The sequence below is a fragment of the Diabrotica virgifera genome, chromosome 3 (genome assembly GCF_917563875.1).
Source record: "Diabrotica virgifera virgifera chromosome 3, PGI_DIABVI_V3a".
NCBI lineage: Eukaryota > Metazoa > Arthropoda > Insecta > Coleoptera > Chrysomelidae > Diabrotica > Diabrotica virgifera.
In genome coordinates this window covers 102,217,779-102,233,968 of record NC_065445.1, presented here as the reverse complement: position 1 = coordinate 102,233,968, position 16,190 = coordinate 102,217,779, and the positions used below count along the sequence as shown (strand labels likewise).

The 16,190-nt window shown below is 36.1% G+C and overlaps 1 protein-coding gene across 2 annotated transcripts in view; it reads left to right on the top strand.

The window, feature by feature from the left end:
- Positions 1-16,190, top strand: part of LOC126881235 (pH-sensitive chloride channel 2-like) — a 174,417-nt gene that overhangs the window by 45,119 nt on the left and 113,108 nt on the right. For both annotated transcript variants that reach the window (XM_050645380.1, XM_050645381.1), the window contains exon 2: positions 9,968-10,349. In XM_050645380.1, coding sequence (XP_050501337.1) covers positions 9,968-10,349 — 382 coding nt within the window. The remainder of the gene's footprint in view (positions 1-9,967; positions 10,350-16,190) is intronic.

Here is a 16,190-nt window from a genome sequence, read left to right as displayed (position 1 = left end):
TATCAAATTTCACTATACATTGCCCGAATATACCAATGACATAAAATATTATTTATATTTACGTCGTTAAAAAATGCTAACCTAGAAATTACAATAATTGTCTTTTTACAATATGATATTGTAAAAATACTGTAACAATCGATTATTTTTATGTCAAATTATCTTTATTCGCGTCATTGATTTATTATCTATTTAGAGTATTGTCATCGCCAACCAATTATACATCTTTAAGTATAAGTCGTTTTAATATGCAAATATCCGTCAAGGAATACATAATTTTCTAAGTTCGATCTATAATAATCACAGAGGTACGTTTTTTTTGACACTTCCAACTGTAATGCGTTAGAGAGAATTCGATAATCTGTGACGCACTTAAAAAAAGGCTTGGGACGATCTATATTTTGTAGCGTGCCATGGAAATTTTAGTTGAGTTTTCAGTTCGCAAAAATCTAAGTCTGTTTAAGAATTTCCATGACACGCTATACAATACTAATAATAATGAAACTTATAATAATGAAATATAAATATTACAAATATTTAAAGCTACATATCTAAATAGTACTCACCGGAGGGACCGCAGACGTTCGGATACAATTAGCGTCTCTTTGCAAAGACAATGACGTCGACTTTGCAAAGTAACAAGACACTTACTCAACACACATACACACTACACATTACAAGTGACTTAGTGATAAGTTATACAATTACGTGCCTAAAGGTTCTAGTTCTAAACCAAGGCTAGAATCAGAGAAAAAAAATCTAAATAACTGTTAGATCTTCTGTGTCCAAATGGTATTCTTCACAGCACTTATAACACGTACAGGTCTTTAGACATAAACTATTTACACTAACTCAAAAGATTTTACACCAATTCCAAGTTCTGTTTAGTCTTCTAACTATTCCATGATGATCAAAGGGTTGAATAGCCTCTACGTTTGCATGGTGATAGAGTCCCTTTTTATACTTCTTTGCAAAAAACTTTAATCACATCTGTCACCATTTCCACACCTAGATATCTGTGTAAGTCATGTACTTTTTGGAGGCATTTCCAATATATTTTTTTCTATTTCATCAGTACTTTTTCTGAAAACTTTGAATCATTTTGATGTAACGCATATCATGAGCTTATTATGTATGAACAGCTCCAATTTTCTTCCAAGGAGCCGATACAAATTTCTATATTTGATGTATTTGGTAGAAGCAAACACAGGAATCAGGCAAGGAGATTCACTAAGCCCTCTACTGTTTAACATAATGTTGGAGCCAATAATAGAACAAGTGAAGAAAAAAAGAGGGTACAAAATGGGCAATAGAGAGATAAAAAATACTCTGTTACGCTGATGACACCGTGTTAGTAGCAGAGTGCGAAGACGACCTACAAAGATTATCGCACGAGTTCAACATTAACGCAACAGAAATGAATATGAAAATATCAGCCCAAAAAACAAAAAGCTTAGTAATTACCAAAGAACCAATAAGATGCAAATTGGAGCTAGACAATCAAATTATACAAGTAATTACTTTCAAATATCTGGGAATTAATCTATCAGCCGACAACAATATCAAATAAGAGGTAAAAGACCAAATAATTAAAGCCAGTAGAACGGCCGGATGCCTAAACGACACAATTTGGAAAAACAAATACCTAAGATTGGAAACAAAGGCCCGAATATATAAGTCAGTTATTAGGCCAGTTATGACTTACACGGCCGAAACAAGACCAGATACAAGCAAAACACGAAGACATCTGGAAACCAACGAAATGAAGATTTTAAGAAGGATTGCTGGAAAAGGACTACAGGATAGGGTAAGAAGTGAGGAAATCAGACGCATATTTGGGCTAGACGATATAAATACCTGGGTAAATAACAGAAAAGAAGAGTGGAATGAGCACATAAGCAGGGTGTCTGAATCAAGGATAGAAAGGATATCCAGGGACAAGTCACCGATAGGCAGGAGAAGTATAGAATGCCCAAGGAAAAGATGGAATGAAAACTTAGGGGCAGAATGAAAGGCACCGTTGAAGAAAAACAGGTAGTACTGCCTACATAAATGAAGAAGAAGAAGAAGCAGAAGAATGATGCATTCTTTCCATGGTAGCTTGACATCTAGATTCATGCCTAGATATTTTGCTGTATTGGTATATGATATAGCTGGCCATTTAATACTATTGGTGTTTTATTTATTCTTTTGTTCATGAAATCTGCATGCATTGATTTAATCTCATTGAGTTGGTTACGCCATTTTTACGTCCATACATTAATCTCATTGAGTACCTCTTGCAGCTTTACTTTCACTTCAATTTCATTTGCATTAACAGCAAACGTAGCAGTTGTGGTTATTAATGAGGAGGTAATCAAGGTAATATTTAAACTCTCCTTATATTGTATTAATAAAAAAGTAATAATAATACTGGAAATTTACATATATTTTTTTTTTATTTTATTCTGGCCTTGGTTCAGAACCTTTAGCCACGTAACTACATATAAAATTATTATTCGTTCATAAGTATAAATTGTCCAGTATACACTTAAAAATAAAAAATAAAAAAAAATAAAGCTTACAAATAACAATGCCTACGTACTATGTTAATAAATACAACTATATTAATTTTTTTTCCCTACGGTATGAACTAAAATACATAGGTTACAAAATAATATAATTTACATATATGTATAGGGATACCATGTACAGACCGTAGGAGTGAAATATCTGGATAAACAAATATTGAATGAAAACATTATTATTTATTTTACACAAAATAAATTAATAAACCAAGGATCTATATTAACAATACCTATAATAAAACTAAATCGTTTGTAATAAATATTCAAGTGGTTTTGGTTTCTATACATATGAATTACACTGTTGATAAATAAAGAAACAAAAATATTGCACAATGTGGTAACTAAATGTTCGGATTTACCAAGATACCGGGTATAGAATAAATAACTTTGATTATTTATTATTTGAAATTTCCTTACGAAAGCCGTTTTGTCAAAATTTTGTTAACAATCAATTAAAGGTAGTTTTACAAATATAAAACCCTATTTGTTTATAAAAAAAAATATAGGTAAAAAATTTTGATAGGTGAGCTTAGTTTTGATGAATGAGCTTAGTTGCTCATCCTTCTAATCGTTCTTATTTCCGTCACGTGCATTCGTTGTTCCTCTTTCTTTTTAACTTTCCAACATTCATTTCCGTACATTATAGCCGATCTTATGGCTGTTCAATAGAATTTTCTCTTCAGCTTCATTGGAATCTTTCTGTCACACAGCACACCACTAGCTTCCTTCCACTTCATCCATCCAACCCTAATTCTACTGCATGCATCTCCGTATATTTCCCGTTGTAACAAAACGTTGGGGCTTGTTGTAACATGTTACAAATTGCGCTGAATCTTACTAAATTTATGATCTACAATATAAAAACGTATTACTTATTTAGTTTAGTAATAGTCCAGAACGAGACAACATAAAATAAAATCAGAAAGGGCAACTCAAAGCCAGGAAATGAAGTCTACGAGTTAGGTTCAGCGGAAATTTTAGATAATCAATGTAGCATAAAGCAAGCAAGTAAAACAGCACGGACTGTGTCATGTATTTTTATAACGATATAGAAAAAAAACATTAAGATTCTACAAGTGGGCTGTACTAAACCAGGGATAGTTTTTACAGCCGAAGAAGAAAGTAAAATGACTTCGTATATTCTGAAGTGCACCGAAGTATATTTTGGACTAATTCCCATGAAGATGCGAAAACTATCTTACCAGTATGCTGTGAAACTCAGTGCTAAGCAACTTCCTTCTTCTTGGTATCAAAATTATACAGTTGGTCCAGATTGGGTCCCAAATTTTATGCGTAGAAATCTACATTTATATTTAAGAACACCAGAAGCCACCTTATTAAGTCGAGCAACATCTTTCAACAGGACCAACGTTGATATTTTCTTCGAAACATTCCAAAAAATTCTAATTTTCGTAATGTTACAACCTGTCCCAATAGATGTTACAACTAGCCCCAAGCGCGGGGTAAGTTGTAACAATGCACTTTTTTTGGTAAAATGCTAGTTGATTAAAAAAATAAGTCTTCTTAGCTTTTCTTCAGTTCAATTTTATTCAGAAAGAGTTAAACTAGCGTTTAGTGTTTAACACATTCGCGGACACGCTGTCATTTTATACACGTATTCTTATGGAGTAAATGACTTCATATGCAGTCATGACCGCGAATGTGTTAATTAGTGATAATTGGGAAAATAGCTGTCAAGATATATTTGATTTTATGAAAATTGTTATTACTAGCCCCCTGCTCTCCTACTTAAAACTATTATTATTCACAAGCATGTCACCATCCAAAGATATCATTTTATTTGTAGTAACTCCATCGTTAAATGAACTTTCCAAATACTTTGTTTTTGTCCTCCTAAATCTTAAACATTTTTCCTCAAGAGCTTGTCTCCACTGATCCTTTTTGTTCTAAATTACTTTCACTATTTTTTACTAACAGTACATCATCAGCATAGATACTTTATCTGATGTGATGCTGTTATCTGATCCGAAACTAAAAATAAAAAATAAGGACTAAATAAACATCAATCCTTAGTGCAGTCCTATTTTCACATGACATTTATCAGTCTCTCCCACACCTGTTCTAACACTTGTTGTTATTCACCGGTTTCATGGCCCTGTAATTTGTATATTGTTGTATATCTTCCTTGTTTTTGTAAACAGGTATACTAATATAGGCACTGGCATATTCGTCTGGCATTTGTCCAACTTCCATAAATCCGTTAAATAAACCTGTTAGCCAACTTGTTCCTGTCTCTCCTCATAAACTCCAGACTTCCCCAGGAATATGATCTGGTCTAACTGCTTTTCTTTTCTTATTTTTTGAAGTACTTAAGGTACTTCCTTGTTTGTTATTTTGGTGATCACTGCTGTTACTGCCTCCGTTAAGTTAAAACTGGTTTTCTGTAAAATTATTCATTTAATAAACTGTCAAAGTAGTTTTTCTATTTCTTTTTGATATCCTTTTTGTGAATTAGTATTTTATTACTTTCATCTCGGATACATCTAACCTGATCAAAATTTTGCTTTTTTTGCTCTCTGTTTATGGTAGGGGAGCAAAGTATGCTAAATGTGCAGTCACTCGAGCGCTTTGGGGACCTATTGGGTTGTGAAGAGTAGGTCCTAAAACCAAAAAAAGTTAAGTAAAGTTTTCCATTTTAGTGGGCGCTTGCCATTTTTTAAATTAATTTTCCATTTCCAACAATCGTTTTTTCCGATTATAACGCCATCTATCCATAATTCGAAAAAATGTTTCGAATAAAAGTTACTTATTTTTACGTAAGGAATCCAAATCTGCAATAAAAAATGAGGGCTCCTATTTAAGATTTTAAAGTAACCCCCCACCCCACATCCACGGGGGGTCGTGTCATTCGATAGATTTTTCAAAAATGTTTAATAAGTGTATTTTACAGTTTTTCGATCTGATGTTCATTTCGCGAAATATCGCGGGATAAGTATTTAAAACATTAAATTTACCCCCACCCCTCTCCGTGGGAAGTCGTGTTTGGTATCATTCATCATTCGATAGATTTTTAAAAAATATTGGACACATGTTTTTTAGTTTTTCGATCTGTCATTCATTTCGCGAAATATTCGCTTTTTTCTTGTGAAATTTTGGGACTCACTTATTTCCTTACGCCCGGCTCAAATCGTCAGATTTTTGAAATATACACTCTTTTGCATGTACTTAACTTACCTTATCTTAATCTGACAATTTCGAGTTTTTTTAAGGATAGATTTTTTTTTCGGGCCCCCCTTAACGAACTCCCCTGTGTTAAGAGCCAATATATGGTAGAGGTACATATGCAGGGTACCAGGTTTCTCCCCATATGCTAATCTGACGCGCTCGAGTAACTGTAAAAATCCCCGTTTGGGCTCCCCTACCATAGCTATTTTATACGTCTTTGTTTCGTCTTCCCTGGTGTCAGGTTGATCGTATAGATTTATATATGCCTCTGGTTTAGCTTTTGCCACTGCTACTTTCGCTTCTTTTTGGTGAGCGTATAGCTTTTAACATTTGCCACTTTTTATATAATTTTCTCTTCTCTTTTATTTTTTCTTATAATTCGTTTGACCACTACCAAGTAATGGAACCACATAGGACACAAAGAACGGAAACACCAATTACATAAACATAGGACGAGGAGTGCGTCAACTGTGCATTTTGCCCCTCCCCCCATTTATTTAAAGTATATGCCGAACATGTGGTCAGAGCTTCTCTTGAAGATCACCCTGAAGGTGCCAGAGTTAATGGAATCGTCATTAACACTGTAAGATATGCCGATGACACCGTAGTATTACCGGAAACAGAAAACCAATTAAAAATATTGATAATATTATTATCAGAAGAAAATCACAGGCTGGGCTTGGACATTAAATTTTCCAAAACCAAAATTATGGTACTCCACAAAAACCCCCATTAACAAAAAATTACACTCAACATACAAATAAATGGTATCGCCCTTCAGAGTTCCCAAAGCTTCATATACCTGGGCAGAGAGCTAAATTGTCAACTAGATCACTCAAAAGAAATTAGAAGACGCATTAAAATAGTAAGGTATGGTTTAATGAACATAGGTAAAATGCAATGTAACCTTAAGCTATTAGTCAAAATAAGATTGATAACACTAAAGTGTTACGTGTGGTCTCTATTACTATATGGCTGTGAGACTTGGACATTAAAACAGTATGACGTCAACTAATTGAATTGACTCGAAATGTACATATTTGGCAGATGTACCGCCGAATGTTAAGAATAAGCTGGACCAGCAGTACTACGAATGAAGAAGTACTGAAAAGAATGAATACACATCCGTCAATACTATCAAAATTAGAAAGATGTCATATCTAGGACTGCTAATGAGCCATAGGGAGTTTGAGCAGCTCCAGGTAATATTAGAAGACAAGATCGAAGGTAAAAGGGGTATAGGAAGAAAGAAAAAATCTTGACTACGAAACATTAGAGATTGGACCCACACAACAGGAAATGACTTAACTCATCAAGCCCAGAACAAAGAGAAATTTACCATATTGATCGCCAAGCTTAATAGAGAACGCAATTAAGAGGAGAAAAACTACCAAGTCTCTTTATTCTCAAACTTCGTTTTTGACGTATACGAGTATACAGGTATACGATAGGGATGGGAAAAACCTACCAGCTTAAACCTAAAACCGGTTTTTTACTTCACAATAACCGGTTTTACCGGTTGTTATTTTCTCCCGGTTATAACCGGTTTTTTCTTTTTAAAGTAAAAACCGGTTATTAGGTTTTTACGTTGATTAGGATTAGGTTAGGTATTATTTTGGATCCCAATCATAATTATTATTCTCAAGTAATTATTCCAAACAAAACCATAATTTAAATTTTATTTTATTTTATAAAATACAGCAGCAAACTGAAAGTGCAGTCTCACATCAGCCAGAAACAATTATTAAGTTTTATTATAGTATTTCCTTGAAAAGGTATTTGTAATCATAATATTTACATAAGAAGTGATCTGGTTGAATTAGACGCAAACATCATCTATTTTTCACACTTAACTCCTGACTCCTGACATTGAAAGTGGGTGAATGACTTTTTCTGATTATCAAAAATAATGCTCTGGCTATGAATATCGAATTACTGATTACGAATATGAATCTCCAAGAATTTCGCTACGTTTTCAAAACGATACACTCATACAGGAAGTATTAAATGAGTTAAAATATATCTATTCTACAAATATACACACGTGTTAAAAGTAATACATGTTCTTTCGACTTTCGATAGTACATACTAATTTTGATCATATTGATATCGAGTCTAATGGAGTATCTCAAACTAAAGTGTATTGTAAATGTAACTTTGTAACCTATTGGATTAAAAAAACCGAAAACCGGTTTTCCCAAAAACGGTTTTTTTGGCCGGTTATAACCGCCAGGTTAAACCGTAAGCAAAAAAAAAACGGTATAACCGAAAACCGGTGTTTTGTCAAAAACCGCCATCCCTAGTATACGAGTAACACACACAACAATTCATTTAGTCATTCGTCATTCTACAATGACGGCAATGTTGCCGATTTTAGTGCTTCCCTCAGTTGGGCATATCCAATCTAAAACTAAACAGTCGGTGTATACTACTGTTGGCAACATTAGTTGGTGGTACAATTAATCAAATTCAGACTCTGAAGGCACGTATCCATTAACTTGTTGCTCCGTGTGAATACGCCATGCGCTCCTCTACATATAAACAGCCAGCGATTCAACCGATTGGATCGCCGCTCCGGGCGATCTCGACCCTCGGCGATCCAATCGGTGGCGGTTTATATGTAAAGGAGTGCATGTCGTATCCACACGGAGCACCAACGTAATAGATACGTACCTTTAGAAGAAAAGGAGGATTCATGACCCAATTTCCTATTATTTAAAGTGTTGGCTTTGCAGTAAATATATAAATTCTAACAATAAAACACTGAAAACGTTTGTTTTCTATACTTCCACAAAATTTATTATAACTATGTGACTACAGCTGTTTCAGCAGAGTGCCTTTCTCAAGTGATTTAGTTTACTATGGGTTTGCCTTTTTAAAGTCTTTTAAAGACTGAAGAGGTTGAGGGATGGGGAGCTGTTTGTCTCGAGTTGGTCATTCAGAATTATATCTGTATTTTTTAATTTATTAATTTCCATAGATTCTAATAAAGATAGCTTAAGGCCTTTATTTTGAATATGCAGAATTTGAAACTCTTCATTAAAAGAATGATTATAATCTAAAAGGTGAACTGCGTATGTAGAAGTGTCTGTTTTTCTATTGTTGAAAGCCCTTTTGTTCTGCTATCCGTTTGTCAAAGGTTCTACCAGTTTGACCGATGTAAGTTTTCGGACTGTCACCACAAGTTAGTTTGTAAACACCAATCTGTAGTTGTTTTCTCTTTCGGCTCTTATTGTTCTTAATATATTTACAGTGTATGTTTCTACGAAACAGCTGTAGTCACATAGTTATAATAAATTTTGTGGAAGTATAGAAAACAAACGTTTTCAATGTTTTATTGTTAGATAAAATGAACTTCCATCAAGTAACGGTCGAATCTATCAAATATATAAATGTTGAAACCCGCTATCATTACTTTCGCAGTTAGTGAAAAAATTAGAAAAAGAAGATTAAGAAAGTGATTTTCGACTAAAAGAGACGATGGCAGTATAGATAAATCTCGTTCTTATTATATTTTGTATAGTTGTCTTAGATCTATTATTAAATATACCTTTGAGACAATTTGTAAGTTACAAATATCAAATATTGACACCAGTTTTATAATTAGACAAAGCAAATATTGTTATCTATGTGTATAACACATTTAACTAAGAGGGATTGTTGTATCACCTAATATATAAACTAAAATTTAATTAAAACACAATAAATTAAACACGTCATAATTTTTCAGTGCGATTCAGTACACAATAAGATTGAAATGACGTACATATGATATAATTTATTGATTGAAATAACGTATATGGTAGAATTTACCACTAGAGAATTGTCGAAAAAAGCAATCCAATATTAATAGAATGCGGATCAGTATTCTTGTTTGATTAAAAAATATTTTCGATTAAATATAGACCTGGATCCCGCGTACCAAAGAAAGTTTATTAATAGCGAGCTGAAAATGTGTTAATAGCTTAACAGTGTCAAAGTACGTCGATTAATTACCTACCTTATTTATTATTATGAATGAAAAGTAACAACTTATTTAACTTCTTGAATTATACTGTCATTGATCCTCTCTATGTCATTTACTGTATTTGGTTTCAAATGCTTATTATTTATAGTTAATAATAGGTACAATTTTGCAAAAATTTTAATATATATAAAAATAGTAGCTGATGAATCAATTACTGATAATCATTATATTGATTTCTTTGTTTTAGTAACACCAAGTTTTTAACAACTTCCACAAGATCGTCAGTAATGAGTATACCAAAGCCAGAATCGAATATACCAAGAACAATTAAAGATCAAAATAAAACGTTAGACGTATCAACTTCAACCAAAGGTCCCATAATAAGACAAAATGAAGTCACAACTCCAGAGAGCACTACTCCTACGGAAACCACCAACACAGAACCTGTCGTAGATTTAGAGTGTCCAGAATTATCCACCATACCCAACTTAAATAAGTATACGCAAGAGGAACTCATCTTGCTATTAACTGATGGCTGTCGATATGATAGACTTATAAAGCCACCTGGAGAACAAATAGAAGTATTTTTCCGAATGGATATAACACATATTGAGTCAGCAGACCATTTGGTAAGTTCTAAGGCATAGCTATAATAATCGTATCACGATGAGAGATTAAAATTTACTTTGGTGTTTCATGTTTCTTATATTAGAATAATTCCGTTTTAACTTTCATTATCATCATCAACCCGTACGCGTCTACTGCTGGGCATAGGTCTCCATCAGCTCTTTTCATCTGTCTCTGGTTTGTGCGGCTTGCATTCAGTTACCGATAACATGCTTCAGATCGTCGATCCATCTGGTTGGAGGGCGTCCTCAGCTCCGTAATGCTTCTTCTAGTGCAGAATGCGTTTTGTTCATCGGTTGTCTGATAATCTGGCGATGTGTTCTGCCCAATTTTACTTTAGCGACGCGATTTTTTCGACAGCGTCTATTGTTTTTGTTCTACGAATTATTTCTTCGTTTGGGATTTGGTCTCTCAGACAGACATCCAACATCTGGCGCTCCATAGTCCCCTGAGTTATGCGACTCTTGTTCACTACCGTTTTTGCGAATGTTAATGTTTCCGCTCCATAAGTGAGTACAGGCAACACACACTGGTTAAAGATTTTCCTTTTCAGGCATATGGGTAAATCCGATTTAAATACATAGTTCAGTTTTAACTTTAGTTTGCTTTTAATTAATAATTTAGGTCTTCTGTTATACTTATAACAGAAGACCTAAACATGATCGACTCATCGAAATTCTGAAAACTAAAAACCAAGATGAAAGAGATTTAAGACTAATAACGCACTTCTATTAAAACATGATCCACTCATGGAAATTCTGAAAACTAAAAACCTAAATGAAAGAGATTTAAGACTAATAACACACCTCTATTACAATCAGCAAGCAATAGTTAGAATTGAAAAAGAAACATCCGAAGAAATGGAAATAAAGAGAGGAATCGGGCAAGCCTGCATAATATCACCTCTATTATTTAACGCTTATTCTGAAGAGGTAATGCGAGAAACCCTGGAAGATGAAACAGTCGGCATAAGAGTAAATGGAGCCTTAGTTAATAACATCAGATATGCAGATGATACAGTAATAATAGCCGATAGTTTACAAGACCTGCAAAGACTCATGAGTAAAATAGTAAGATGTAGTAGGGAGTACGGACTCTCTCACAATATCAAAAAGACGAAGTTTATGAAAATTAGTCAAAACAACCATAATAATAACGAAATCTTGATAGTAGAGGGCCAGCAGATCGAAAAAGTATAAAAGTACACTTACCTAGGAACACTTATAACAGAAAATAATGACTACACTGCAGAAATCAAAGTCAGAACGGAAAAAGCACGTTCTAATTTTATGAAAATGAAAAAGGTCATATGTAGCAAAGATTTAACATTAGCTCTTAAAGTACGCCTAACAAAATGTTACGTATACAGTATACTATAGTATGGAGTGGAATCATGGACGTTAAATGTAGAGAAAATGAGACGACTTAACGCCTTTGAAATGTTTTTATTATTATTATCCCAGATTTAGCCATAAGGCTCACACTCCCTCTAAGGGGAAAATTGACTCATCCCAGATACCTACGGTATCAAAAGGATTGAGCTCTGGTGGGACTCTTTCCGTATTATCGAGCCCTAGGTGACTTGGAATGCAGATGTATCTCCCAGAAATTTTCGTACGCATCTGGCCGTCGCGAGTAGTACAGCTTTCTGCATGGTCTTATAAAGATGTTCATTCAGACCCAGCTTTTTTATGCTTTCGAGGATTGTCTTCGGAATGACTCCAGTAGTAGAAATAATAATCGGTATCGTCTGGGTACTTTGCATTCTCCATTGCCTTCGTATTTGAATTTCTAGATCTCTGTATTTGGCGATCTTTTCAGTAAATTTACTACGTAGATTATTGTTGTTAGGTATCGCCACATCAATTAGTGTTGTTTGTCTTGTTAATTTATTAACTAGTACGAGATCTGGTCTATTATGTGCCACTGTTTGGTCTGTGAGCACAGTGCGGTCCCAGTATAGCTTGTAGTTGCCATCCTCAAGCATACTCTCAGGGACGTATTGATAATACGGGAGATGGTCTGTTTGGAGAAGTCCCAGCTTGATAGCTATCTCTTGATGAAGGATTTTTGCTACTGCATCATGCCGTTTCTTGTATTCAGTTGCAGCAAATGCCTGGCAGCCCCCTGTAAGATGTTGGATGGTTTCTTGGGCTTGACATCCATATCGGCATCTGTCGTTTTGAACCTGAGGGTCTTTGATAATATATTTCAGGTAATTTCTGGTTGGTATAACCTGATCCTGAATGGCCAGTAATGAACCCTCCGTTTCAGGGAACATCTTTCCTGATGTCAACCAGTAGTTCGACGCTATATTGTCGACATAGTCTTGGCTGACCTCATTGGGATGTCGCCCGTGCAGAGGTTTACCCCAGGCGCGCACTTTTTCGTCCTTAGTAAGGTGGTTTATGCGCATTTCTGGTTCCCTCAGTTTGATCGGTGTTGTGTCATCTACTGCGCAGATAGCGCGATGTAGAGTAGATGTCTCAGCCTGCATCTGAAAATAAGTTCTTAAGTTAGCAATTTGTTTATCTAATTGCTCACCTATATCCATAAGTCCTCTTCCTCCTAGATTCCGTGGTAATGTAGTTCTTTCTACTGCACTTTTAGGATGGTGTTTTTGTGCCTTTGTGAGGTGTGTTCGCACTTTTCGCTGAATAGCTTCTACATCTGTTTTTGTCCACTTAACAATACCAAATGAGTAGCTAAGCACGGAACATGCGTAGGTGTTTAGTGCCTTAAACAAATTTCTACTGTTAAGGTGTGAGCGAAGCAGCTGTTTTACCCTTCGTATAAACTCAGTAGTTATCTCTGTTTTCATTTGTTTATGGTCAATTTTCCGCGCTTGCTTTACTCCAAGATATTTGTACATATCGTTTTCACCCATGGCCTCGATGTTCTGGCCATTTTGCATATCGAATCTTCCGGGCTGTACTTTTCCTCTGACTATATTTAAAATACGGCACTTGTCTAGTCCGAAGTGCATACTAATATCATTAGAAAAAGTTTCTACAGTTTTTAGCATCTCGTCGAGTTGGTTTCGAGTGGAAACCATTAATTTCAAATCATCCATGTACAATAAATAATTAAGCTTCGCCACCACATTGTTGTTATTTTTGATGCTAAAACCTGCATCTGTGGAGTTCAATAGCTGAGATAGTGGGTTCATAGCTAGACAGAACCACAGAGGACTCAACGAATCTCCTTGAAACAGGCCCCGGCTGATTGCGATATTTTCAGTTTCGATGTTACTTTCACCAGGTATTTGAAGGTGAATTCTAGTTTTCCACTCTGTCATTATATCTTGTAAAAAGGTCACTATATTATCATCGACTTTATATATTCTCAATATATCTATAAGCCATTCATGCGGCACTGAATCAAAGGCCTTCTTGTAATCAATAAAAGCAGTAAATAGGTTCCTCTTTTTGGAATATGCTTGATTAGAAATGACTGAGTCGATGATAAGTTGTTATTTGCAGCCCATGGAACCCTTAGCGCATCCTTTCTGTTGAGGCTCTATGATATTGTTCAGCGCACAGTGTTGGTAGATACGCCGGGCTACAAAGGATGTGACCAATTTATACAAAGTTGGAAGACAAGTAATTGGGCGGTATTTTGCTGGATCTTGGGTGTTATTTTGATCCTTCGGTATTAAATAAGTGGTTCCCTGAGTTAGGAATGATGGTATATCCTGCGGATTAGAAATAACATAATTAATTAGTGTTGATAAGCATTCATGAGCACTCCAAAACTTCTTGAGCCAAAAGTTTTGAACTCCGTCTGGTCCAGGAGATTTCCAGTTATGAAGCTCTTTGATGATATTTGAGACTTCTTCAGTGGTGAAGGGTTCGTAGAGAGTAGTAGTGTAGTGTTGGCAGTTCTGTACCGTATCTTCTATCCATCCAGCATTGTTGTTAAGAGCAGCTGGTGTGGAAAGTTGATTTCCCCAAAACTCATGAATTTCTTCTTGGCTTGGATAAGACTTATCGAGATTTTCTACGGTGGAATTGAGTTTTCGATAGAACGCCTTCTCAGCAGTCTCAAAAAGGGCATTGTCGGATTTTCGGTTGTTACTCACTTTGTACCTTCTTAGTCGTCCTGAATAAACTGAGAGTCTTTGTTTTAACGTATCCAGGCACTGTTGGGTTGTGTTGTTTTCTGGATCGTATCTTGAGTGTCTTGCAGTATTCCGTATTATTTCTTCAGCTCTCCTGATGACTCTTGTACTTCTTACACCTCGTATATATTCTGTGACTCGACCAATATCCCTACGCAGCAATTCAATCTTTCCGAGCAGTCTTTTTTCCCAGGGTGCAATTCTGCTACCAGTCCTTCCGTTATTAGAACCCCGTCGTGTTCTGATCTTAATGCCCATTACATTAGCAATTGCTGTTGCTGCACAGTAGATTAGCATCTGCAGATACTCTAAAGGACTTCAGTGTTCACAATTTGTAACAGCACACCTAGTCTCTTACAAGAGTTTATTCGTGGTAGCGGTGGTCTGCTAAGTGGGTTTGTTCCATTAAACTCTTGTACAGCACGGGCCATTTCGCTTACTAGTTTATCATGTAGCTCGTTGTTTTCCTGCTCTGTATTGTCAGGTTGAGTTTCTTGTATGGCAAGCTCAGGAATCTGCTCATGCACTTCATTGGGGACTTGATCTTCAATTACAACATCGTTATGAATCTCCCGTTCGACTTCGCTTCTGATGATATTGCGTCTAGTCTCTGGGATAAGGTTATTTCTTATAATTACCCGGTATTGGTCTGATACTCGTTGCTCCGATACTTGAATATCTGGGTACGTCCTGCAAAATTCGGCATACAGCTGTTGTCGGTAGCCGATTGTTTCTTGACCGAGGTTTGTCACCTTGTAGTAGAAGCGCAAAATGTTCTCATTGATGGACACAGTCCATTTCATGCGCTGCCTCGGTCGTCCCGCTTGAGTGAGCGCCGGCTGATGATCCAGCGCAGCACCTTCGGCGGGTGGAGCTCTTGTTGTTGTTTGGCTCGCTTGTGGTTGTCGTTGTGGTTGGGCTGTAGCTGATTGTATGACAGGGGCCCGCCGCCTCAACACCCTGCCACCGACGTCCCGCATACTGTCACGTCCAGCGCCGGCTCCAGACGTGCCCTGGCGATCCCCAGGCAGCGATCCTAAACATAAATTATGATTCTCCATTCTCATGGGTGTGCATTTTATACCTACTGCCAGGTGTCAGTTTTTGTTCCACGGCAAGTATCCCTGCTACTCTCTGGGTATTGGCGCTACGAATACCCAGAAAGCATCCCCCATTCGCAGGGGGCCGCGCCTGATAGAAGAACTGACAAAAAACTCCCATTATTATTATAATTATCCAGATTTAGCCATACGGCTCACACTCCCTCTGAGGGGAAAATTGACTCATCCCAGATACCTACGGTATCAAAAGGATTAAGCTCTGGTGGGACTCTTTCCGTGTTATCGAGCCCTAGGTGACTTGGAATGCAGGTTTATCTCCCAAAAATTTTCTTACACTTCTGGCCGTCGCAAGTAGTACAGCTTTCTGCATGGTCTTATAAATATGTTCATTGAGACCCAGCTTTTTTATGCTTTCGAAGAGGGTCTTCGGAATGACTCCAGTAGTAGACATAACAATAGGTATCGTCTGGGTACTTTGCATTCTCCATTGTCTCCGTATTTGAATTTCCAGATCTCTATACTTGGCGATCTTTTCAGTAAATTTACTACGTAGATTATTGTTGTTAGGTATCGCCACATCAATTAGTGTTGTTTGTCTTGTTAATTTATTAACTAGTACGAGATCTGGTCTATTATGTGCCACTGTTTGGTCTGTGAGCACA